The sequence below is a fragment of the Glandiceps talaboti genome, chromosome 22 (assembly GCF_964340395.1).
Source record: "Glandiceps talaboti chromosome 22, keGlaTala1.1, whole genome shotgun sequence".
Taxonomy (NCBI): Eukaryota; Metazoa; Hemichordata; class Enteropneusta; family Spengelidae; genus Glandiceps; species Glandiceps talaboti.
Window position 1 is genome coordinate 660,993 of NC_135570.1, and position 26,044 is coordinate 687,036.

General features: G+C 33.9%; 2 protein-coding genes and 1 long non-coding RNA gene across 4 annotated transcripts in view; 1 reads left to right on the plus strand and 2 right to left on the minus strand.

Moving 5' to 3' along the window:
- The window catches only part of LOC144452301 (Golgi-specific brefeldin A-resistance guanine nucleotide exchange factor 1-like), a 46,641-nt gene extending 36,562 nt beyond the window's left edge, over positions 1 to 10,079 (plus strand). The window contains exons 29-36 of the mRNA XM_078143370.1: positions 398 to 677; positions 1,352 to 1,536; positions 2,022 to 2,172; positions 2,858 to 3,090; positions 4,382 to 4,495; positions 5,451 to 5,625; positions 8,032 to 8,148; positions 8,743 to 10,079. Of these exons, the coding sequence (XP_077999496.1) occupies positions 398 to 677; positions 1,352 to 1,536; positions 2,022 to 2,172; positions 2,858 to 3,090; positions 4,382 to 4,495; positions 5,451 to 5,625; positions 8,032 to 8,148; positions 8,743 to 8,954 (1,467 nt within the window). The 3' untranslated portion in view covers positions 8,955 to 10,079. The remainder of the gene's footprint in view (positions 1 to 397; positions 678 to 1,351; positions 1,537 to 2,021; positions 2,173 to 2,857; positions 3,091 to 4,381; positions 4,496 to 5,450; positions 5,626 to 8,031; positions 8,149 to 8,742) is intronic.
- LOC144452302 (uncharacterized) lies at positions 2,784 to 19,202 on the minus strand. 2 transcript variants are annotated; one of them, XR_013482344.1, is made up of 5 exons: positions 19,108 to 19,202; positions 18,036 to 18,108; positions 13,438 to 13,508; positions 9,136 to 9,249; positions 2,784 to 3,040 (listed from the first exon to the last, which is right to left on the minus strand). It is a non-coding gene; the product is annotated as an uncharacterized LOC144452302 (long non-coding RNA). The 2 variants fall into 2 exon arrangements; XR_013482343.1 differs by lacking the exon at positions 2,784 to 3,040 and having other exon boundaries at positions 8,493 to 9,249.
- Positions 19,203 to 20,703: 1,501 nt separating this feature from the next.
- LOC144452375 (uncharacterized) overlaps positions 20,704 to 26,044 on the minus strand; it is a 39,991-nt gene continuing 34,650 nt past the window's right edge. Inside the window, exon 15 of the mRNA XM_078143468.1 lies at positions 20,704 to 25,892. Coding sequence (XP_077999594.1) covers positions 23,767 to 25,892 — 2,126 coding nt within the window. The 3' untranslated portion in view covers positions 20,704 to 23,766. The remainder of the gene's footprint in view (positions 25,893 to 26,044) is intronic.

Here is a 26,044-nt window from a genome sequence, read left to right on the forward strand (position 1 = left end):
GAAGTGGACGACAGTGAAATAATGTGATGTGATGTGAGGTAGACAATGTGATGATGTCCAATGGGATAAAGTGATGGGATGTGATTGGGAATAGACAAACTGATGAATGGAATTTGAAAAGTTAGGATGAGTGATGAAAAGTGTATGATGGGATTTTGGGATTAGGATATTGGAATGGGATATTGGGATTAGGATATTGGGAATAGGATAGGGTAAATGTAAATGAGAATCACAGAATGGGAAAGGGGGAAATGGTGGTTATTATGAGAGAATTAATCGCAGTAGACGAAATATCAATATGGTATATATGAAGTGCTATAGGATAAGTGGACATATTTGAACTGTAACCTGTCCTTAGACTAGTTTTTAAGTAAACTTTACTTTTGTTATCAATCAGGTTGGTAAGGAAGGAGAAATTGAGCAGCGGCAACACCATGGTAACCACAGCCACAGTCATCATCATCATCATCACCATCATCATCATAATTCTAAGAAACCCTTCAACCAATATGAGATAGCCATAGATGAAGAACTTCATCAACATGATACAAAGTCACTGATGAAATGCTGTGAATCTCTGGCTTTCCTTGTCAGAGATGCAGCACATGTCACTCCTGATAACTTTGAAAGCTGTGTACACTGTATCCGAGTATTTGTTGAAGCCAGTGTCAATGGAGGTAAGTGCAAGATTTTATACAACATTGGCCAGCTAACAAATACACAGACTAAAAATATCTTTGAAACATGTTGAGATAAGTAATTAATTGACATGAATATACATTCACAGTTGAATGGCATCTATGATAGCAAGTTTTCCTCCAATGATGCCATATATAGTCTCATTCAGTGTTTACACTATCTTGATCACATAATGATTACTAGTATACTATATCCACATAACCAAGGTGTCATTATCACTGGCTCACTTGTAACAACAATAGTTTTAGTTTTTGTGTACCTTCATTTACCAATAGCTTGTTTTCTGCAGTAATGGTTTGTGATATAATGAAACTGAGATGACAAAAATTTATTTATTTTAAGAGTTATGAAAATGTAAATATGTATAAAACAAAATTCTCAAGTTTAGGTAAACTTAAATAATTCATGAAGGTTTGCAAGTGTTGACGTCTTCACTACTCTCAGAAAGCCAGGGTTGAGAGGATAGGGGATGTAAGTAGGGAAAATCTGTATTTCCTGTCAGTGTTACTGGGGTACACCAATCTCAGCAAAAACATTGAAATAAGACATTTAATAATTTGAATTAGCTTCACATCGTGCCATCAGAATGACAAATTTCATAGTTCCATGGTCATCAACAAATTTGTATGAACTGCGTGTTGTTTCTTTGTAGGGAGGCTATCAGCAGAGTACAAAAAACACAAACATGCCAAAGATAAAGACAAAGCTGCAAAACACAGGAAGAAACAATCAATGAAGAAATCGAAAACCTCACCAGCACATCTTTCCAAGATGCTGAATGACAGTGAAGAGAATGATGATGGACCACCTGGTGGATATCAAGCGTTATCTATTCAGGTACTTCCAATTTAAAGGCTAGAGTTTCAATCCCAGGTTTTATTGGATTAGTGACACCTTATAAGTAGATAGGCTTACAGACTTAGCATTTCATGTTGGACCAACTTTTTCATTGACTAAATGATGAGTTTCCAAGTGCTCTAGTTGTACTTCTGTGATTTAGTCTGGTCACTTAAAGCCAAACGTTTCAATCCCAGGTTCATGTATTGTGTTATCTTGTCAGTAATATCTTAAGGATCATTCTTATATTTTGAACAAACTTCTCGTATAGGTGGGTGGGTGGATGAGTGTCTGTCTCTGTCTGTCTGTCTGTCTGTCTGTCTGTCTCTGTGTGTATGTCTGTCTCTGTGTGTGTCTCTGTCTGTCTGTGTCTGTATCTGTGTCTGTGTCTGTGTCTGCCAATATAAATAGAAGGTTGTATGTATTGTGCTGGATATTGTAACAACATTTTTTACATACATTGTACTTTCTTTCTCAAATTTCAGTTACTTGACTTGATGCACACATTGCATACGAGGGCAGCAACTATCTTTAGTTCCTGGGCCGAGGAACAAGAACGGGAAGGCATTGAAGACAGGAAGGTAGATGCAGGAGCTAGTGCCCTGTGGATTAAATGTTGGTGTCCACTACTGCAAGGTTGGTATATTAAATGAAAACTTACACACTTTACACTTAGTATCACCAAAATATTAATTCACTCTCTTCTCTGCAGTATTGTCCATGTTTACTAGATCTTGAGGCTATATCCCAAAAAGACAGTATTTGTAAAACATGGCGATGTGCGTTTTGAAATTTTATTTGACTGTCCATGTTTTGGGGAAGGGAATATGTTAATTTATACCACAAGTAAGGAAAGTGAAGAAACAGGTTTAAGTAGTTCTTCAAAACAGATTTTCACATGAAAGAAATATTATTATTTTGGAAATAGTAACTGTACATGTATGTATGTACAGTCTGTTCCATATTACTGTCCACTGGTTTTGTTTGATACAAACTACCCATTCTACACTCTTAAGATATTAAGAGTGAATGAATAGTATTTTGTTGTGACAGTTTGTCTAAATGAAATGAATGATCATGTCACCATCCATGCAGATATCAAATGCAGTCTTCAAAACATTGGCACTTACCTATCTGTGTCTGGTTGCAGTTTATTTCATTTTAGACAAAATATAACTAGAAATTGTAATCTTGTTATCTTAAAGTGTAAGTGTGCAGGTTCTTAGTTCCTGTATGGTTGTATCAAACAGAGCCTGTGAACACTAAAATAACACAGGCCGTATTTAAAGTTTGATATTAGTATTGTATTAACTATCTGTAGGTATTGCAAGGCTGTGTTGTGACGTCAGACGACAAGTCCGTATGTCAGCTTTGACTTATCTACAACGTGCACTGCTGGTCCATGACTTGAAAACCTTGTCTGCTGTGGAGTGGGAATCTTGCTTTAATAAAGTATTGTTCCCACTGCTGTCCAAGTTACTTGAAAACATCAATGCACAAGATCCTGTTGGTATGGAGGAAACCCGAATGAGATCATCAACTTTACTTTGCAAGGTAAGAACTTCTAAGAGCAGATAGTTTATGTAAAATTGTAGTGTGATGCAGATATTAATTACAGCTAAAACAGGGAGTGTTTGACAGAAAACTGTACCTAATATATCCATTTAATGATCAGTCAATCAATTGGCAAGTTTAGGTTGTTGTTTTAGTTGCTAGGCAAGACTACTTTTATTGATGAACACAGCAGGATTGTGATTCAAGAGATTTTTGTTTACATTCATTCAGCTTTTTAGATTTCCTTCAGTGCTGTGTTTAGCAGTAACAGTCATGTTATCTATCTAGTAAAACAACAAACTAAATATTGCATAATGATCAACTCTGAATGTAAGTAAATGTATGTGTTACATGTAGTCTTCAAGTGAACACTGCCTGATTTAGCTGTAACAGGCTCTCACTACAAACTGTAAATGTCTCCATGTTGTCTGATGACACAATTGCAGAGTTGAATCCCATTCGGAAAGTAGTCAGTAGACAGTTTTGAATTTACCCTGGCCAATAGTCATTCAGAGAAAGTAGAAGTCAGTAGACAGTTTTGAATTTACCCAATAGTCATTCAGAAAATAGAAGTCAGTAGACAGTTTTGAATTTACCCAATAGTCATTCAGAAAGTAGAGTCAGTAGACAGTTTTGAATTTACCCAATAGTCATTTAGAAAGTAGAAGCCAGTAGACTGCAGTTTTGAATTTACCCAATAGTCATTCAGAAAATAGAAGTCAGTAAACGGTTTTGAATTTACCCAATAGTCATTTAGAAAGTAGAAGCCAGTAGACTGCAGTTTTGAATTTACCCAATAGTCATCCAGAAAGTAGAAGTCAGTAGACAGTTTTGAATTTACCCAATAGTCATCCAGAAAGCATAGGCAAGAGCAGTGGTTTGAAAAAGGTCCTCATTAGTATTGATATTACCACTCTGAAAGATTGTGCTCACATTGTGCATACTGGTGAGATCTAAAGCTGCCACCCATCATGTGATGAGAATCCATGTTTACACAGTAGGTGTTACAAATCTCTATCACTAATTACCATATTAGCATTATACAACAACATAGGAATAGATATACAGTAGTAGGAATGTATTGATTGCAAAACTTCTTAGGTAGATATTTTCCCAACAGTGTTTGACAAATTAAATACAGTGGTCAATCCATCTGTTATAACCAGGAGTATTTTAGAGTGCCAAGGGTTTACAGTGCCAAGTGTTCACATCTGTTTTTTTCAGCAGTACACGTTTTTTGAACTTTGATATGTATTTGTAATGAATAAAATGTGTTGTTGTTTAATTCCAGGTATTCCTGCAGCATTTGACACCATTACTGTCACTGCCTACATTCACAGCATTATGGCTTACAATTCTAGATTTTATGGATAAATACATGCACAAAGACAAGAGTGACTTACTGGTAAGTCTTTCATAATCTACATTCTCTAATTATAGTCAACTGAAAGTATATGCACGGTTTATGCTGATAGGGTAGAAAACCATTCAAAAGTGACACAAGAAGATAGCAAGCTATATGCATGCTTTCCAGTCACAGTTATACCCCTCCGAGGGCTTTGCTTTACTCAAACTTTACAGCCTACATATTTATATGTGGATATTCCATACTGAGGTTCAATACTAAAATACTGCCAACCTTTGTAGTGTATATGATTCAAAGAAAGTATTGCCTTCGACAGAATTTCAGAAATATGAATGGTACAGTTTCTACTTTTATAATGAGAATGTTACTTAACTGGGAAACCATAGCATATAAATGGATTAACATATCTTTAGATTACACTTATGCTGATTACAGACATAGTCTGTGTATCATGTCATATAGCAATAACTGCTACTACCTGAGTAAAAACTTGCATCTCATAATTGAGGTTTCGGTTAAAGATAGACAAACTAAAACTATGATTGTTTTAATATGGTAGATGACACAAGTTGATGATAGAGGTTCTTCAGTTGTGTGAATATAACCGTCATCAACATAGTATAAACATTGAAAGTCCCAAAACAGTACACTGCAAGTTTTATGGAACAAGCTTTCAGAGAGCTGCCCTACTGAAACTATAATCAAACCAATGTCCATTCAATAACCCTGTCTCTGTTGTGACAAGAGTTTCAGTTCTTGTCTATCTTGACCAAGGCCTCAATTACCAGAGTAATAATTTTAATAGTATTCAAAAAGAAGTGAAAATGGAATATTACTGAAATTACATACAATTAATCAGAAAGAAAATTTCAATTCTGCATATTTTTAAAGTCTCCATCAGTAAAAACTTAAATTTTATATTATTAAAAAAAAATGGAAATTAAATTTCACTGAATAATAATAAATGAAACTTTAAATCTGATGTTTTTTACAGTCAGAAGCCATCCCGGAATCTCTAAAGAACATGTTGCTTGTGATGGACACTGCCAGGGTCTTTAATGATATGGATGAAGATGAGGAGCGTTCCCAACTCTGGGAAGTCACTTGGGAAAGGATAGATTGTTTCCTTCCTGGACTCAAGAATGAGGTGTTCAAACCACAAGAAACAGGTAAGGTAACCAGTTAATGACTTGGTTTCTGTAATTCTATGTATAACTCCAACCCACATCTGCTGATCAGGTGAGTGAAAGCATCAACTAGTGTATCTCATGTATTTCCTCACAGAAGCTGGTTATATCACAGACAGGTACATGTAAGAAACAGATTAGTAACAGGTATTGTTCCAAGGTGTTAATAGGGGGTTATGAGCTGGATTGTCATCTAGGGTAGGTTGCAAGGGTTTCCTTTGTTTCAAACATACACCGGAAGTTACCAAGTGACACTTGAGTTGCTCTTTGGGAACCATCAGTGTATGTTTTCTTCAGCAACACTACATCATCGGTAAAGGTCAAAGGTTGTAATGCATAATCTTTGAGCAGGAATGGAAAACAGTTTGAAAATCGAGCGAGATTTGGTTGAGTTATTGCCTTTTAAATTTACTTGTTAGCAACAGTCAAATTTATGATTATCTGATGAGCATATTTGAGTAAAAAATGCAGAAATATGGCAAAGGTTATGCACTGTGACAAAATCTGACGATGGGTCAAGGTGTATTGTATTGCTCTTAGTAAGTCATGCTCTGGGATTTTTATCAGAAAAGTAGATATTTCATACCATAGTCATTTTCGGAGGTTTACACAGCTTGTGTGTGTATTTTGACATTGTGATGAATTTATATCTATTGGTGTGCTTGTACACATATTTTAGCAAGGGAGTATGTAAAGCAGGTATGATATAGTCAACACAAAACCCATGTCATGTATAAACTGTTGGTATGTTCAAATTTCTCATGACATTCGTCAGTCGAACAGCATCTAATGCGTGTATTTTTGGTTGATTGAAATTATAAAGATTTTCTTGATTAGGCCTAATAATAAAATAAAATAAAATTGTAGTTCCGATTACGCTCAATTTTAGAATAGGTAGGGTAGGTAGATTTTTTATTTTATTTTATTTTTTTCATGTGCGAGTTCAGGTTTTCCATTGTCTGTGTTGTTTATTTCTTCCTATCAGATGTACAGCCATCACAGATTGGACAGTTTTAAATTGTCTTTTTAAATTATTGTCATTTTCTGCATCCACTATTTCTCGTGAAACTTCACAATTTTTGCGATTTTATAATTTTTTTCTTATAATACATAAAAAGTTTAGGGTCGGCAGTGAAAAAATAGGTGGGGTTGGGTATAACCAGAACCAAACAATTATTTTTTTAAGCCTTGGGGAAATAGTTGTTATTTGTTTACAACAATGTGGAAACCTGGGAGTAGAAATAATGCATTTGCCGTTTTAAATTTAAGTAGGGATTATATTTATTCCATATGCCAATACAATATCCTGGTAAAATGATAATATGTACGTATGGTTATGGTGGTTTGTTAATTTATGCGAGAATATGTTGAACCCAGGTAGATTCACACGTCTGAAAGTTATTTCCATGAGAATAGAATAATGTTTTGTGGAGACTACTACTAGGACAATGGGAGAGGGCCCATTGCTAATCTGTTTCTTACTTGTCTTGTCTTGGATTGTAATTCTGATCCTCTGATTTACCATTTACTTCATCTATTTGTACATTGCCACTTGACATTTCCACAGCCTCTATGTTGAACAAAGACATCCTGCCCAACAGCTGAAGTACTACTACAGTTATCAAGCTATAGGCAAACTAAGATAAACATGAATTAAAACTGTTGTTGCAATATGTTGATGGAATTATACTCACTGTAGTATTGCATCAATTTCAACCTCATTCAGTGTTTACACTGCGTTGATTGCAGGCAATTATATCTACAAAATCAAGCCACTGCTATAACCTTCTTTTTTAATCTACGACATGCAACAATAGTTTCAGTTTGTGTTCTTAGTCTGGCAATATCTCAATATCTGTTGTACTATTTGAATTACATTTCTGTGTATTGTTCCTGTGTATATCCACTGGCCATGTAGATTTTATTCCAACCTTGCACAATGTCACACAAGCTCAAAAAGCGAACTTCATTCGTTTAGAGGGAGGGGGTCTGACATCAATGCAATTGCTGGACTTCATTTTTACACTTGTAACCAGTCTGCAGTCCTTCAATGATAACAGCTTTTGTATTTACTGTTGATAAAAAATGACTTCAAATGTAATATAAAGTGCTGGGTTTCCGATAGTATTTTAATGTTTTTACATTATTACCAATCATAGTGGTGTGACCACTACAGTTTTCATAATAGTTTACATCATGTATAAACATTTGATGTCACACTTGTGAATGTTCATTTAGGGGGAGGGGTTTTGAGCAATTGATTCCAAGTGCATTGTTTAATGTAATGTTTATATTTGAGTCTTTTTGCTTCCCTTTTGTGTATATTTTGTAATATTTAGGAGTAGAGATTCTAATTTGAACATTGTGTATCTTGTATTTTTCTTGTAGTAAATCCAAAACCAGTGAAACTGAAAGAAGTGACAGAACCTCCAAACCAAGATACAATCATACCAAGAGAAGGCTCTCCTTCCCCTCCACCCCCAGAAGAGAACTCCATCCCGTCAGGTAAGAACAATTTGGTTGTCATCTTGTCCACTTCAGTGTTTTATTTAAGGGCGGTAAGTAGGTAAAATCTACCGGGGTTCCCCACCTAAACTATGATACATTGCATGGGAAGCACTACCAGTTTTACCTCTTTCCCCCTTTCTGTTACCGGGGTTCCCAAACCTTAGCAAAAACACTGCACTTGATAATTAAAACCAGTAACACTCAAGTTAAGTTCATTTATTTTAATTCAGTAACACTAACAGGGCCTCAGCCCATTGTACATTAATGTACAAGTAAATACATAGCAAAGTATTTTGACAACTATACTAATGGAAAATAGGATTAACAATATTAAACTCTTGTTACAACTTGAAGAGAATCTCCCTGTTTGAAAGGCTTAACTACAACAATAGTTGCGAAATAATAAATTTCATTTTCTTGAGGAGAGAGGACTTCAATAAGCTTATGTTTATATGTCTGTGTTCTTAGTGATGGAAAGAAGTCATTTTTGACATCAAGCTGTATATAATAATAGAATGGTTAATTATTGATACTTTCACTGTTAATTATCATAGCTGAATTTGTATTAAAAGTTGAACTGTTTTTTTCCAGAACTTAATCAAGTTGGACCGGAGCAGACTGGTGGTAACATTATACTTCAGCCACCTCTTCCTGCTTTGAGTGGGACTGTCAGCAACACTAGTACAGTTGGATCTACTGGATCTGTGCCTATATTACTCAATCCACAAGTTATGCAGGGAGCCCCTCTACCTATCTTAGCTGTTACCCAGTCTCCTTCCATTACCACTGATACAATACAGTAATGTATGCACAGTAAATTTACTAACTTTGCACTAGGATTGACATGTATTTGTGAACTAGTTTGTCTGACAACATAATGCAAGGACATGAGAACTCTGAGGGGAGACACCTAGTTAAACTTGCACTGTTTCCAATAAATTAAGTGATTTTGCAAGGGTATGAGAACAACAGTAAAACAGAAACCTTGTAAAATTTGTATAGTTTCTCCATACGCTGTACTGTGTTATATAGGTAGTTGAAACAATTCATCACTCTCAGCATTGATGTTTTTCACTTATCACCATCCATGGTTGATTTCTAGGAGAAACAGGTAAAGAAAAAGTATGATCATACCGCAACAGATTGGTAGAGGTAATGGGGAAACATAACACAGATAATAATTATTCCTATATATAGTTTAGGGTTGTGTGATTTAAAGAGGAACAATTAAACGACCTGTTCAGTACAAACTAAAACCTAAAATCGTCAATTTGATTCATAAGGATATTGATGTATATGTTGTAATGTAAAGATAAACATGTAAAATAGGAAGGGGGAGGTATTTGTTGTAAAGATGTACTTAAGTACCAAAGATTTTCCCCAGTTGTAAATGTTTCATTTTATGGATCCTGTCTGAATAAACACGTATGGCCCAGAACTGAATGATCAAAAAACAATTCTATCAGAATTCGTAAAGCAGCATTATTCACTGGTTATGTGGTATATATAAAATGTGTGCTCCCCAGTATTAAATAATCGAGAGAGATTTTTTTCTGCATTTGTCATGTCAGTTACAGTTAAATGGCAGATTTTATGAGTTTTTAAACACATCACCTTCAAGTTACATTAAATTTTTTGTTTGTTTTCATGGTTAATAAAATAGTGCAATTTAAATGGAATTTAAAAGAAAGATAAAAACTTACTGGATGTGAAAATGAGAATCAACTCAATTCACAATATAGGTAGGTGGTAGGTATTATCCCACTGTTAATGTCATGAATAAAAAATATTTACCTGACTAACTTGATGATGTTAAAAGTGTTGGACACTGTTTTGTTTTATGTACATTATTCATAGTTTTCACATATACTTATTTAAAAATTGTAAAATGAGTTGGATGTAATTTGTTTGTGATGAATGTATTGTACATTCCATCCTCATGTTAAATAAAAATGTGTATACCTAAACATTTGTGTCAGCGATGTTATGACTTATTAGAATGAATGAATGAATGAATGCTGGCCAATAAACAGAGTTAAATATTGAAACAAGTAAAAATGTGCAAGTCACACACTCTCATTCACCATGTACGGGCACAATCGTAGGGGTAGGCATTCAGTTTTAGATTTGAAGTCTTAAATACATGTGTGTCCATGGCAAAAATCATTCCTAGGTTCAAGGTTATTTTGAAGACGACTAATTCTAAAAAAATGTAGACCAACAGTACTACAAGTAAGAATGACCTTGGTGATATTTCTGTTTCATTTGAGATATTGGTCAAATATAAACAAATGTATCACCAAAAGCATCATACTAGTACTACATGCAATATGCAATGACCATGTACATTCCAATATTTTATTTCAAAATAGACTTGAACCTAGCAATGATTTTTGTCATTGATACTCCATGTATTTTAACATGGGACATGTTTGAGATGAAGAAATGTAATGCAAAACTTCTCTTCAATGGATACCACCATTTTGGAAAGTTGCGCCCTCACATGGTGATTCAGAGAAACTTGCAGGTTTCAGTATCTGATTTAATTGTTTCAAAATTTGGCTCCCATCCCTAATAAACTATGTGGGTTATGTACTATAATGGAAACCAAGGTCTCAGTTTGTTTTGACCTAATCTTGACCTATTCCTATACTACTCCAGTAATCAAGGTCTCAGTTTCCTAAGAAGGACACAAACTAACACTATTGTTGTGAACCACTCTGGCAATTGAGGTCCAAGTTTGCAAAGTTAGACAGAAACTAAAACTATTGTTATGTGTTGATATACTACTCTGGCGATCTACTATTTCTAACTATATTTTGTAATCTACTATTTCTAACTATATTTTGTGATCTACTATTTCTAACTATATTTTGTAATCTACTATTTCTAACTTTATTTTGTAATCTACTATTTCTAACTATATTTTGTAATCTACTATTTCTAACTATATTTTGTAATCTACTATTTCTAACTTTATTTTGTAATCTACTATTTCTAACTATATTTTGTAATCTACTATTTCTAACTATATTTTGTAATCTACTATTTCTAACTATATTTTGTGATCTACTATTTCTAACTATATTTTGTAATCTACTATTTCTAACTATATTTTGTAATCTACTATTTCTAACTATATTTTGTAATCTACTATTTCTAACTATATTTTGTAATCTACTATTTCTAACTATATTTTGTGATCTACTATTTCTAACTATATTTTGTGATCTACTATTTCTAACTATATTTTGTAATCTACTATTTCTAACTATATTTTGTAATCTACTATTTCTAACTATATTTTGTGATCTACTATTTCTAACTTTATTTTGTAATCTACTATTTCTAACTATATTTTGTAATCTACTATTTCTAACTATATTTTGTGATCTACTATTTCTAACTATATTTTGTAATCTACTATTTCTAACTATATTTTGTGATCTACTATTTCTAACTTTATTTTGTAATCTACTATTTCTAACTATATTTTGTAATCTACTATTTCTAACTATATTTTGTGATCTACTATTTCTAACTATATTTTGTAATCTACTATTTCTAACTATATTTGTAATCTACTATTTCTAACTATATTTTGTGATCTACTATTTCTAACTTTATTTTGTAATCTACTATTTCTAACTATATTTTGTAATCTACTATTTCTAACTATATTTTGTGATCTACTATTTCTAACTTTATTTTGTAATCTACTATTTCTAACTATATTTTGTGATCTACTATTTCTAACTATATTTTGTAATCTACTATTTCTAACTATATTTTGTAATCTACTATTTCTAACTTTATTTTGTAATCCACTATTTCTAACTTTATTTTGTAATCTACTATTTCTAACTATATTTTGTAATCTACTATTTCTAACTATATTTTGTAATCTACTATTTCTAACTATATTTTGTAATCTACTATTTCTAACTATATTTTGTAATCTACTATTTCTAACTATATTTTGTGATCTACTATTTCTAACTATATTTTGTAATCTACTATTTCTAACTTTATTTTGTAATCTACTATTTCTAACTATATTTTGTAATCTACTATTTCTAACTTTATTTTGTAATCTACTATTTCTAACTTTATTTTGTAATCTACTATTTCTAACTTTATTTTGTAATCTACTATTTCTAACTTTATTTTGTAATCTACTATTTCTAACTTTATTTTGTAATCTACTATTTCTAACTTTATTTTGTAATCTACTATTTCTAACTTTATTTTGTAATCTACTATTTCTAACTATATTTTGTGATCTACTATTTCTAACTTTATTTTGTAATCTACTATTTCTAACTTTATTTTGTAATCTACTATTTCTAACTATATTTTGTAATCTACTATTTCTAACTATATTTTGTAATCTACTATTTCTAACTATATTTTGTAATCTACGATTTCTAACTTTATTTTGTGATCTACTATTTCTAACTTTATTTTGTGATCTACTATTTCTAACTATATTTTGTAATCTACTATTTCTAACTATATTTTGTAATCTACTATTTCTAACTATATTTTGTGATCTACTATTTCTAACTTTATTTTGTAATCTACTATTTCTAACTATATTTTGTAATCTACTATTTCTAACTATATTTTGTAATCTACGATTTCTAACTATATTTTGTAATCTACTCTACACAATAGGTACTAGCACCTACAGTTCTCTAACATGGCAAATTGACTTTACTACATGTATATGCAATAGTAATGCCACTATACCAATGATAAATTTGTTGTTAATTTGCGTAATTGTATAAACATAGGCGTGTTCTATATTACTACAGTGTGTTAATAACATTTTTGAGTAGCACTCCCCCTTTAACTCCCCACTTTTGAGTAAACCACCCCCCTCTAGCTTAGCAATTTTTGAGTGACCCCCTCCGATTCCTCTGACCACCCCCACCCCCCACCCAGTCACAAATAATGGTGGCACCCTTATCTATAATCTACTTAAAAGTTCACATGTTCTATTATGAAACTTCTAATGTTATTTGCCTTGGTTATGGACATGTTTTATTACTGCCAACAAAAATGAAACTGACATTTTTCAACTCTTGCGTAATAAGTCATTTTGAAACTGCAAACAGTCACACTTGCATTTTTTTTTACTTTTGTGAAGAGATCGACTTTGATGATGTATACTGCCATCTACAGTTGACCTTATGTTTACCCTTGTCTTTCTTAGGATGGTGTAACATTCACTTTTGAACCAACAATGATATATGTATGTTCAAGCAACAAATATTGTCTTACCTGGAGAATGCAAACAGCGCAATGACCTTATGTTTATCCCCGTCGTTTCTTAGGCTTGAGTCACGTTCATTCTGCAACAAAATATTCTCTGTATTAGGCTCAACCTACCCATATTTTTGGCATTTCAATTTTTTTTGGTCATGGGCAATATATCCTCATGTTTCAAAATTAAGGGGATTTCTTTACATTTCCTGAATAATACATGTAACAATATACATTCGAGTCAATTACAAATTATATATCTTATACAGTGATTTACTTGGCTATGATGACTGCATATACTAGCTGCAATAATTGTAGCGTTTGCTGTGATTTTGAGGGCTTTTTCGTCTGTTTTGTGCCTTTTTTCGTTCCGATGTTTGATTCGGGTAATGCAAAACTTCTCTTCAATGGATGCCACCATTTTGGAAAGTTACGCCCTCACATGGTGATTCAGAGAAACTGTTATGTGACTTGCAGGTTTCAGTATCTGATTTAATTGTTTCAAAATTTGGCTACCATCCCTAATAAACTATGTGGGTTAATATGTACTACAGTGGAAACCAAGGTCTCAGTTTGTTTTGACCTAATCTTGACCTATTCCTATACTACTCCAGTAATCAAGGTCTCAGTTTCCTAAAGGACACAAACTAACACTATTGTTGTGAACCACTCTGGCAATTGAGGTCCTAGTTTGCAAAGATAGACAGAAACTAAAACTATTGTTATGTGTTGGTCTACTATTTCCATCGGTATGAAACTACTACTGTCTAACTATATTTTGTAATCTACTATTTCTAACTATTTTGTAATCTACTATTTCTAACTATATTTTGTAATCTACTATTTCTAACTATATTTTGTAATCTACTATTTCTAACTATTTTGTAATCTACTATTTCTAACTATATTTTGTAATCTACTATTTCTAACTATATTTTGTAATCTACTATTTCTAACTATATTTTGTAATCTACTATTTCTAACTTTATTTTGTAATCTACTATTTCAAACTATATTTTGTAATCTACTATTTCAAACTATATTTTGTAATCTACTATTTCTAACTTTATTTTGTAATCTACTATTTCTAACTATGTTTTGTAATCTACTATTTCTAACTATGTTTTGTAATCTATTTCTAACTTTATTTTGTAATCTACTATTTCTAACTTTATTTTGTGATCTACTATCTCTAACTATATTTTGTGATCTACTATTTCTAACTATATTTTGTAATCTACTATTTCTAACTATATTTTGTAATCTACTATTTCTAACTTTATTTTGTAATCTATTTCTAACTTTATTTTGTGATCTACTATTTCTAACTATATTTTGTGATCTACTATTTCTAAGTATATTTTGTGATCTACTATTTCTAACTATATTTTGTAATCTACTATTTCTAACTATATTTTGTGATCTACTATTTCTAACTATATTTTGTGATCTACTATTTCTAACTATGTTTTGTAATCTACTATTTCTAACTATATTTTGTAATCTACTATTTCTAACTATATTTTGTAATCTACTATTTCTAACTATATTTTGTAATCTACTATTTCTAACTATATTTTGTAATCTACTATTTCTAACTATATTTTGTAATCTACTATTTCTAACTATATTTTGTAATCTACTATTTCTAACTATTTTGTAATCTACTATTTCTAACTATATTTTGTAATCTACTAATTCTAACTATGTTTTGTAATCTACTATTTCTAACTATATTTTGTAATCTACTATTTCTAACTATTTTGTAATCTACTATTTCTAACTATATTTTGTAATCTACTATTTCTAACTATATTTTGTAATCTACTATTTCTAACTATATTTTGTAATCTACTATTTCTAACTATATTTTGTAATCTACTATTTCTAACTTTTATTTTGTAATGTACTATTTCTAACTATATTTTTTAATCTACTATTTCTAACTATATTTTGTAATCTACTCTTGGGGCGACATCGAAATCAAAAGCATCGTAATTACGCGTCGTAACGAGTAAAGACGAGTAGCTACTAGTAGTTACGATGTACTACGGTGAATATTCATAAGTCTCAACGCATATTCATGTACTTTAGGTTGTAGACAATAAAAAGTAAACACCTATTGTCCGTTATTCATGAGCCCAAACTACGACCATTTACGCGTAGTCTTCATCGTGAAAAAAATAACGAAACAAAAAGATTTTCTTTCCTGTGCAAATCAGTTTCACGCTTACTTTTTTAAATGTTATTCATTCCGATGCCTTCTATGGCATTCGTACAGTCGGCTAGTCAACTAAGTGTTTCAGATATATTCAGATGTTTACCTAATATGTCTTGCCTAAAAATACCTTGAAGAAGAATTTTTATTCGTAACGTCGGATTTTACATCTATTTATTCGGACTGCCTCACAAGTTCCTCATGCACTTCTCGGCTGGTCGACAAACATGTCGACCATTTTCGTCTGGCTGGTGAACGGTGCATTGATCGTGTTAGATTCTAGTCTAGATTGTCCACAAAAATTAATTAAAAACTAAAGCTTGTCTCGCATTAATATATTGTTTGATTTGATTGACTTAGAAGTCACCTAAAAACGTTTTGTTTCTTCAAAATTTTGAGGAAAATCGTCATTTATATAACGAAATTTCGGGCTACGAATAACTGAATACGTTCATCACTTGCGTCTCTATGTTTATATATCTACCGACATCACGCCACGCGTTGCCGAACATTGCGATTTCTCAACTGAACCCCATCATTTAGGAATGTTACTGTACTGAGAAACATAAAAAAACAGTTGTTGTTTTAGAATATATAAAACAAATCCCGTTATTCGATGATATAAAAGTCAAAACTGCACTTCCGCAACCCGGAAATTCAACAGCATTTCTTGGCCCTACCATGGCCGTCAATCGTGAGCTTGTAAGTTGTACTGTTAGTTTGTCGACCGTGCAAAAAACAAAAAAGAAAGTCTAACCGCGATTGATGCTTTGAGAGTCACACAATTGTACGATAATCTTCCTCAAAGATTTACTGTTAACCCAGGACTGTTACAATATTACGTCCATGCGTCCATCACAATAAATTTCGAATACATACCGTCCTGTTTGTGATTAGTTTGTACTGAATATTGAAACTTTGATTTCGTGCATATCTTATTGTTTTGTTTATGAATATCGCCCATGAACTTGCACTCATAAAAACATGTACAGTACTAGTTTCATCAGCACATTACTGGCTGGAGTACGTGGTTTTCGAAAATTATGACAAACTACGATCAACTACGATAGAAGACGATGTCATCATTGGAAACACGGAAGGTGAGAATAACTATCTATTGTGTGTTGGCGATAAAAAATTACGCGTATCTATGCTCAAAGACGACGTCTTTAAGGGAAACAAAGAAAAGTGAACTGATTATCTATTGTCAGTTATTCATGAACTTGAACACCTCATTATCTCCTGTTTCGCGTAGTACATCGTAGCTACTAGTAGCTACTCGTCTTTACTCGTTACGACGCGTAATTACGATGCTTTTGATTTCGATGACGTCCCCTACACAATAGGTACGAGCACCTACAGTTCTCTAACATGGCAAATTGACTTTACTATATGCAATAGTAATGCCACTATGCCAATGATAAATTTGTTGTTAACTTGCGTAATTGTATACACATAGGCGTGTTCTATATTACTACAGTGTGTTAATAACATTTTTGAGTAGCCCTCCCTCCCCCCTTTCACTCCCCACTTTTGAGTAAACCACCCCCCTCTAGCTTAGCAATTTTTGAGTGACCCCCTCCGATTCCTCTGACCACCACCCCCCCCCCCAGTCACAAATAATGGTGGCGCCCTTATCTATAATCTACTTAAAAGTTCATGTTCTATTATGAAACTTCTAATGTTATTTGCCTCGGTTATGGACATGTTTTATTACTGCCAAAAAAATGAAACTGACATTTTTCAACTCTTGCGTAATAAGTCATTTTGACACTGCAAACAGTCACACTTGCACATTTTTTTTTACTTTTGTGAAGAGATCGACTATGATGATGTATACTGCCATCTACAGTTGGCCTTATATTTACCCTTGTCTTTCTTAGAATGGAGTAACATTCACTTTTGAGCCAACAATGATATATGTATGTTCAAGCAACAAATATTCTTTATAATATTTGAGACAATATTTGTATTTTTTTATTTTTAACATCAACCAGACTATGAAAACTATTGTAAATGCTATAAAGTAAATATGGGATTCTGCATTTATATTTCTATGAATTTTCCATATATTTATCCTAAATTATCTAGAATTGACTAAAAAGTTCATGTTTTCTATTATAAATCTTCTAAAATATGGCTTGCATCGGCCATGGATACGTTTTATTACTGCCAACAAAATGAAACTGACATTTTAAAACTCTTACATAATATAAAGTCGTTTTAAAACTGCAAACAGTCACAATTTCGTGTTTTTGACCTTCGTGAAGAAATCTATGATGATGTATACTGCCATCTACAGTTGACCTTATGTTTACCCTTGTCTTTCTTAGGATGGCGTAACATTCACTTTTGAACCAATGATATATGTATATTCAAGCAACAAATATTGTCTTACCTAGAGACTGCAAACAGCGCAATGACCTTATGTTTATCCCCGTCGTTTCTTAGGCTTGAGTCACGTGTTCATTCTGCAACAAAATATTCTCTGTATTAGGCTCAACCTACCCATATTTTTGGCATTTCAATTTTTTTTTGGTCATGGGCAATATATCCTCATGTTTCAAAATTAAGGGGATTTCTTTACATTTCCTGAATAAATACATGTAACAATATACATTCGAGTCAATTACAAATTATATATCTTATACAGTGATTTACTTGGCTATGATGATTGCATATACTAGCTGCAATAATTGTAGCGTTTGCTGTGATTTTGAGGGCTTTTTCGTCTGTTTTTGTGCCTTTTTTTCGTTCCGATGTTTGATTCGGGTTAAACATCGGAACGAAAAAAAGGCACAAAAACAGACGAACAAGCCCTCAAAATCACAGCAAACGCTACAATTATTGCAGCTATTAAAATGCATACAAGATAAAGTAAGCTGTTGCATATCCAACGTGCACTACAAGGAATAAACAAAATTTACAACCATGGGAAGGGGAGTTTTTTCAGTCCGACGGCAAAATATCGCCAACTCTGCGGTGACAGCAAGTAAACATTTCCGTAGTGTGCTATCCGCTTTGCATCAGCATATAATTATGGCTGTGCACCAAAACAGGTGTGTCAGGATAAAGCCGTAAATAATATTCCTAGGTAACTTGCAGTAAATATTCTTTGTATTGACAATTGGAGGTATTTATAAATTGAGAGAAAACGGTCCAAGAAGAAAATGTAAGTTGATGTACGATGCAGATTTTGGAACATATCACATGTAGCATGTACAGGCATTACAATTAATGAACTCATTTTGAAACGACTGGCTAACAATCTGACTTCGAAACAGAGGAACAACAGCAACAACGCAGTGGTCAGTGACATTGTCATTGCGTTGGCTTTACAAGCACGCGGAGTAAAGTTGTGAACGACTGCAATCATTTTACAAGTTCAAGTTCCTACTACTTTTACAATGTAGTGGTCTGGGGTTCAAGGTACAACATTTTAGCGGTCGCGAGGTATCAATTTTACTTACCGGCATGTCCCGAAATCGTGGAGAAGACATAATGGATAATAATCTTCACAAACTCCATACGGCACGACTCGACGGTACGCTACACTACACCATGCTCTCCCAGGAAAATGACAAAATTTATGTAAAATTGCATTCCACAAGTACCATGTGATTAAAATGGATTGGCCAATCATTGGTCTGTTGCTAAATTGACTTGCTAATTTGTGAATACGTCCTCAAATCCGATTGGCCAATGGGTGACCATACAGCTGTGTTTGATTTCTCGCCATTCAAAATGCTAATATCTTTTCAACACTTATCGTTAGAATTCAGCTCCTGAGTGGGGTTATTCAGCTGTTTGTAACTTTATTCGCTTTTATTCGGCCAAGAAAGTTTACCTATGACATTTTTTTAAACGTGATTGTTGTTCACGTACGCTAACATAACGTGATTGTTGGGAGTGCACAGTGGCTAATGGGCTCGAGTCAAACTATGTGGTACGTGTATACTAGTATATTACACCAACCGCGTGCGTGTGTAGCGCATATCGCGACTCGAGTTCATTTATATTTACATATTCACAGTTGTCAAAATGTTGACCAATAATTAGACATTACACATTTTAATTATTGGTCGATATTATTCAGAAACAGGTGACGCATGCAGAAATGTAATACGAATAAGTCACTTGTCGTAAATTATAAAACATTTTCAGCTTTAAAACATACGATGACCTTGAGTTATTGGGAAAGACGGTTGTGTACAAACCTAGCAACAATTTTCAGTGGTTGTGTGATCGAAAATGATACTCAAGATACAACTTTTACTGTTTTCATATGGCGACAGATCGATTTGAACTTTCCACTACACCACCTACGGATAATATTGACCACTAATTAACAAATACGGTGTCTTTTTAGAAGTAACTGACCATTTTTTAATGAATACTAGTACTACTGTGGTTATTTTTGTGAGGAAAAAATGTCCCAGTTGCAGGTTTGAAACATATGTCTTATACGACATGTCACCTTTGAGCCAGACTTGAAAGAAATCAGAGAAATGACGTACTGCCGGACGGACGGATGGAACCCATTCTAATGGTCTAAAAAGTCGTTCGATATACAAAACTCAAGAATTGCAACTATATCATTCATAACGCCAACATTTGTTCATGAAAACTAAGACAGCAAGCTGGTGTTACTGATCAATATATTTCTTCATATAACTATTTAACATCTTTTTCATCAAAACTGTAAAAATATATTCCATACATGACACCACTCTTATGAATAGCTATATCAAAGATAGCAGACGACCAGAACACCAAATATATAGACAGGAAAATACGATAGATATCAAAATGCCAAATACACACCAATACCGTACTTAGTGAAAGAGAACAAAAACAAAATAGAAAATTTTTCCAAATTCTACCATGATCATTGTTCTGAAATATTGTATGTTTATATAAATTTACTGTTACGTGTAAACACAGCCTAAACACGTAAATAGTTAACTTAAAATATATATATATATATATATATATATATATATATATATATATATATATATATATATATATATATATATATATATATATATATATGGATATATCCATGTATATATGATATATGGGTGCGTTTTCGAATGTTCTGTTCCATTTTCGCCTTCTACCTAATAAGATCACACCTGAGCTTCGAATGACAAGGTAGCTGTGAAAAATATCTATTTTCGACAGCAATTTTTTTCATGTACCTTTTTGGTGTAACCGTGTAAAGACAACACATAGTTGCGTTTTCACTTGAAAGCAGTGTCGCGTAAACGGGGACTTAGTATTTTTCGTTCTAAATCAAGGTTTACATGATTTGCACTGTTCAGTTGCTTCACAGACACACGCATGCGAGCGTCTCAGCGTCCCACTCAATGAAAACCACAGGTGTACGTCTTACTGGCGTAGATTGGCACTTAAATGTCACTCCAGCTTTTCTCCAGCTACAAACTATTAACACCCCCACCTATATATGAAGAAATAACATATAATTCTTGAAAACTTTACAAATGAAAAGCGCAACCATTTGGCCAAGGCCGCAGTATGTTACATTACAACGCAATTTTGATGAAAATCAAGCCATGTCTAACTGTGACGTAATGGCTGATGACGGACGCACAGACACATGCTACACACTCTACACATGCCCATATCTATCGCTTTGTCGGGTGTAGGCTAATGGACATGTAGTGTTTGTACGATACATTATTGGCGGGGTTTTGTTTTTAAAAATACATCCAAAGTGACTGTAACTTGTTCACGTGCAATACAATTTGAACTATCCAGAATATTAAATTAGTAGCCACTTAGAACCCTAAAATCATAAGAACCTAGAACTCTGAAAAAGGGAAGGCAAAGGAAACATTTACAAGTGCATTCTATCTAAGATCATTTTGAACAAAAATTCTCCAAAAAACCCAACCTTTCACTCGTTTATACAGTCTGAGTGAATAACCACAATGAAGAATAGACAATATTAATTAACTAACTTCTTGTATGGCCAAAAAAACATTGTTTCTGGTCAGCGCGCGCATCACTTAAATACCCTCGCGTCAGTATTTTTCTTTTCGTGTTTGTCCAGCTCATGCAGTCTGCAGATCCGAGGGGAAACTCAAAAATAACCCTCCCTACTTCAGTGAAGACAACGTACTGCAGAGTCAATCATGAACAAGCGCACATACTTGCTTTTAAGTACTAAATAAAAAGAACAGTAACTGCCACAAATAGTAGATTAAGTGACAGGTTTGTTGAGAATTTGAAAAAGCGCGTCGTCACACCACTTTAGACAAAATGTCCTGACCAGAAACAGTTCTCTCTTTTTTGGCCTAAACTAGGGTAGTAAGTAAATAACCTAATAATGCCACAACTCTGTATTAACAACAACTGTCTGACAAACTACAAGCTGAAATACTTGACGGTAAATCATACAATGTGTTTCAAAGTTAAAGTACTTTCAAAGTATCTAATAAGGCAGTGATATGAAAATCTTTTCTGAAAAAAGTAACTGGCCTTTTGTATGTTTTCTCACATCACTGAGATACATGTACATCAACATGTGACGTCATACATACCGTTTAGAACAATGGCATGACCTTGAAAACACAACAAACGGTTTGTATGACGTTTGTCTTTTGTGTAAGTTTTGTACACTATATGTAGCCTTGACTAAAATCACACATTTATCTAACTTTGAAATACCAAAAATCGTCAGACGTCACAAATGCCCATTTCCACTGACATTGAAATCGTTTGTAAAAAAAGAAGAAGTAAGTATAGTGGCCTAATCGTTGCATAAAACTGGCCCTTTTAAATCTTTTCTCTTCCCCTAAGTACATGTAAACACACTCTGTCAAGCACGTTCGTTTCTAGCTATGGATGTATATGCTACGAGGTCAGGTTCGACACGGGAGAGGGAAGACGTGTCGTACCTCGTAGCATATACATCCAGAGCCAGTTCGTTTCGTGTTACACTGACGAGTGTCGTAAACTATTTCTCTATAATTACTAAATCTGACATTACAAATAATTGCATTGGTCAACACGATGATCATTTGTTACAAATTCGCTATTTTTCAATTTCTACTACAACTTAAAAGAAATACGTAGTCTGAAATTTGCTAAAAAACAAATGTCTCTTTATACTTCAATTGACATGGATTGAGTAGATTCCTTTACACAATCTTCACAAATCACAAAAACACCATATATCTGTCACACAAACATTGCATATTGATACAAATAAAAAACTTAACTCTCACAGCAACGCTGAAAATTTCTACTCTTGCCATTGCTTACAACAATTGTGGTGACTTGGGTTTAACCAAAGAAATTTCAATGAAAATGAATAAATGAGATATTCTTTAAGTAGTTCCTATTTAATTTTGCGTTTCTTGTATTTTTTTATCAAGATGCATACTAGTATAGATTGTATCGCCTTTCTTTTTGATTATCTTTACAACGAAAATCACATAAAGTGAATACAAAACCCTGCCTACATTGCAATTGCCACATTTTATCACGTGACCAGATATGTATCTAGACATGTTACTAAATCTTATCGTTTGTGTCGATAACAATCTAAATAAAAGTTTCACATGATAGTGTCTGGCATGACAAGAATTGAAGTACAATTGATTGTCTCAAAAATATCAGCATTAGTGTTAGGTTTACCTTCATGTGTTGTCCTTCTACATATAACTGATATCAGAAACTCACCATCGGCGCAAAGAAAGTGTAGCAATTATGGATAAAAAGATGTGTAGCCAGATTATTAGAGAAGCAATGCTGGTAAGATTTTTGTCGCACCCGACGATAAAATGTAGCTTTGTTAATACAACTTTTGTCCAGCGAGGCAACATTCTCTTACAAGTTTCATGATTTTCGTTGCATAATTTCTACTGTATTGGTACCTGATGACAAATTTACAATCTAGTTACCAATGTGAATAATCGCTCCCTTTATGAGGCAACTGCTATTCACCACTATCCTGTAAATGGTAACCTTTGAAAGGTCTGTTAGCTTTTACATAAATTATGGCAAATTATTAAACTAACTCTTGCAACAGACTTTTTCCTGATTCTGCCAATAATTCACCATTATTTGATGGGTATTATTTCTGGCATTGGTACATTTTAGTCTTGCTTCTCTTCGGTCTTCAACTCTTTCATCATATTCTTGTATATCGCCCTCTTTTTGCCAATGGCTAGCAACCCTTTCTTAAGTCTGTCAGCTTGTTTTTCTTGTTTGTCATCGGTGAGAGTACACTCTTCATCACTGTCTGTGTACACTCTCGCTGATACTCTATCCAGAACTCTCATTTTTGCTTCAGAAAGCATATACCTTCTCCTCATTCCTGAAAAGCGTTCACTTAGTGAAGATGTCGATGTCGGTTGGCTATTAACAACATGTTCACCATCTGTGCCATTTGAATAAGGTAAGGGGTGTTTCAATTCACCAGCGCAAGAATTTCTATCGACATCCGAATCATGCTTGCCTGTATCAGTTGGGTTTATGATTTCATGGAAGAGTTTGCACCGTTTTCTCGTATTGATGAGAATTTTGTTGATAATGTCTACCGCTGTACGTACATTGTCACGTCTACCCACGACTTGGAACTTCTGTACCTCATCTGGATCCATGCATAGGTCTTTTGGCGGTGAATATATAAATGTATGTGTTGTTCTCTCGATCATTTTAAGGTGACTTCGCCCTTTCCCGATTATAGCCCCAACCAACCTCGCCGGAACAGGAACATCGAAAACAACAGCAGTTTGCTGCTTAGATGTGGGAGCGGGTATGTAACTGATTGCACATGATTTCATATCACTGTCTTTTCCACGGGTAGGAAAATGTCTTAGATGGTCAGCTGAAGTGAACTCATCATCATCATCATCATCATCATCATCATCATCATCATCATCATCGTCGTCGTCGTCATCATCATCATCATCGTCATCATCATCATCATCATCATCATCATCATCAGTATCTTCATCAGTATCTTCACCAGTATTTTCATTACGTGTAACAGAATATTCATCGGACACACTTTCTTCACTGTCTGCTTGACTGGAATCATTAGATGTGCAGTGTCCTTCTTTATCATCGGTTATGGAGATTTCGTTGTCTGATATCCACTTTCCAAAACGATTTTCTTCAGTAGTGGGGCTCAAGGTGTAGTCTGTTTGAGAAGAAAATACATCATCATCATCATCATCATCTTCTTCTTCTTCTTGCTTTGTTCTGGAGATAGTGTTTGACGATTCTTCCGAATGTTTTGATTCAAAACTGGCAAACCTTTTCCTTTCAGGATCTTGACTGACATTAAGTGGGCGTTGAAGACACACAGGTGGTAACCTAATGCTTCTTTCATCATTTCTTCTACTCTTTTCTTTCTTTGCTTTAAGGTGACAGTACAGTTTCCATACTTCTTTTTCTTCTGGTTTCAGCTGCTGAAACCACTTTTGTCTCTGCTCTCGTCTTAATCGACGCCACATCCTAGCCACCCTAATATGGTCTTGCAGATGTGGAGGCACATCATCAGAGTCATCGCTGATATAGATAGGAGGAGTGTTTGAGTCAACATCAATACCTTCACCTTGTTTGACTTTGCAACCCTTAGACGTCTGTTTATGGTTCTGTGATCGTTCATGTGAATCTTTGGAATCTAATACAGATTCTAAGTAAGAGTGCGCAAAGTCATCAATTGCACCATCGTTCAATGTAGGTGGTTCAGTGGCCCGAGCTGAAGACCCCGCTTCATTATACTTTTGCGATCCTGAAGGCATTGCCTCAAGAGGGCGGGTCGCCGTTTGGTTTTGCAACGATGAACTTGCTGGATAACCTTGTTCTGTATAGGTGCCTAATTCACTAGTGACTTGTGCAGCAGTATGTGTAAATGGTATATTTGTTTGAGTATATGTTGGAAACGGTACCATCAAGGAGTGGAAATGCTGTGGGTCACCTGTGAAATAAGGTGGCATATAAGAACAATGTTCCTGCCACAAACTCATGTCGTAGAATGGATAGTTCCAAGTATTGAGATATTCGTTAGAAGTTACATTACAAGCAGAAGAAACTGTTCCTGTATTTGCGGTCACTGGCATCTGAGCTTGAAAGTGAGGAAGAGAAGGATATGGTTGACTGCTATAAGAATTACCATAGACAGGGTTGAATTGATTACAGGGCAAATTCTTACTTTGTAGGTACATCATTGTCAATAATGCTCCATGGATTGATGTGGTATCTGGCATTGTACCTGTAAGAATAAATGAAAATACATGTTACAATCATTTTGTGGTCAGCAAAAACACTAACCAATTGTATTACCTAGACATTACCATTTCTTAATAGGAAAGGAATATCATGAACATGGATCATGCACCATATACTGTTAGAATTGACAGGTTT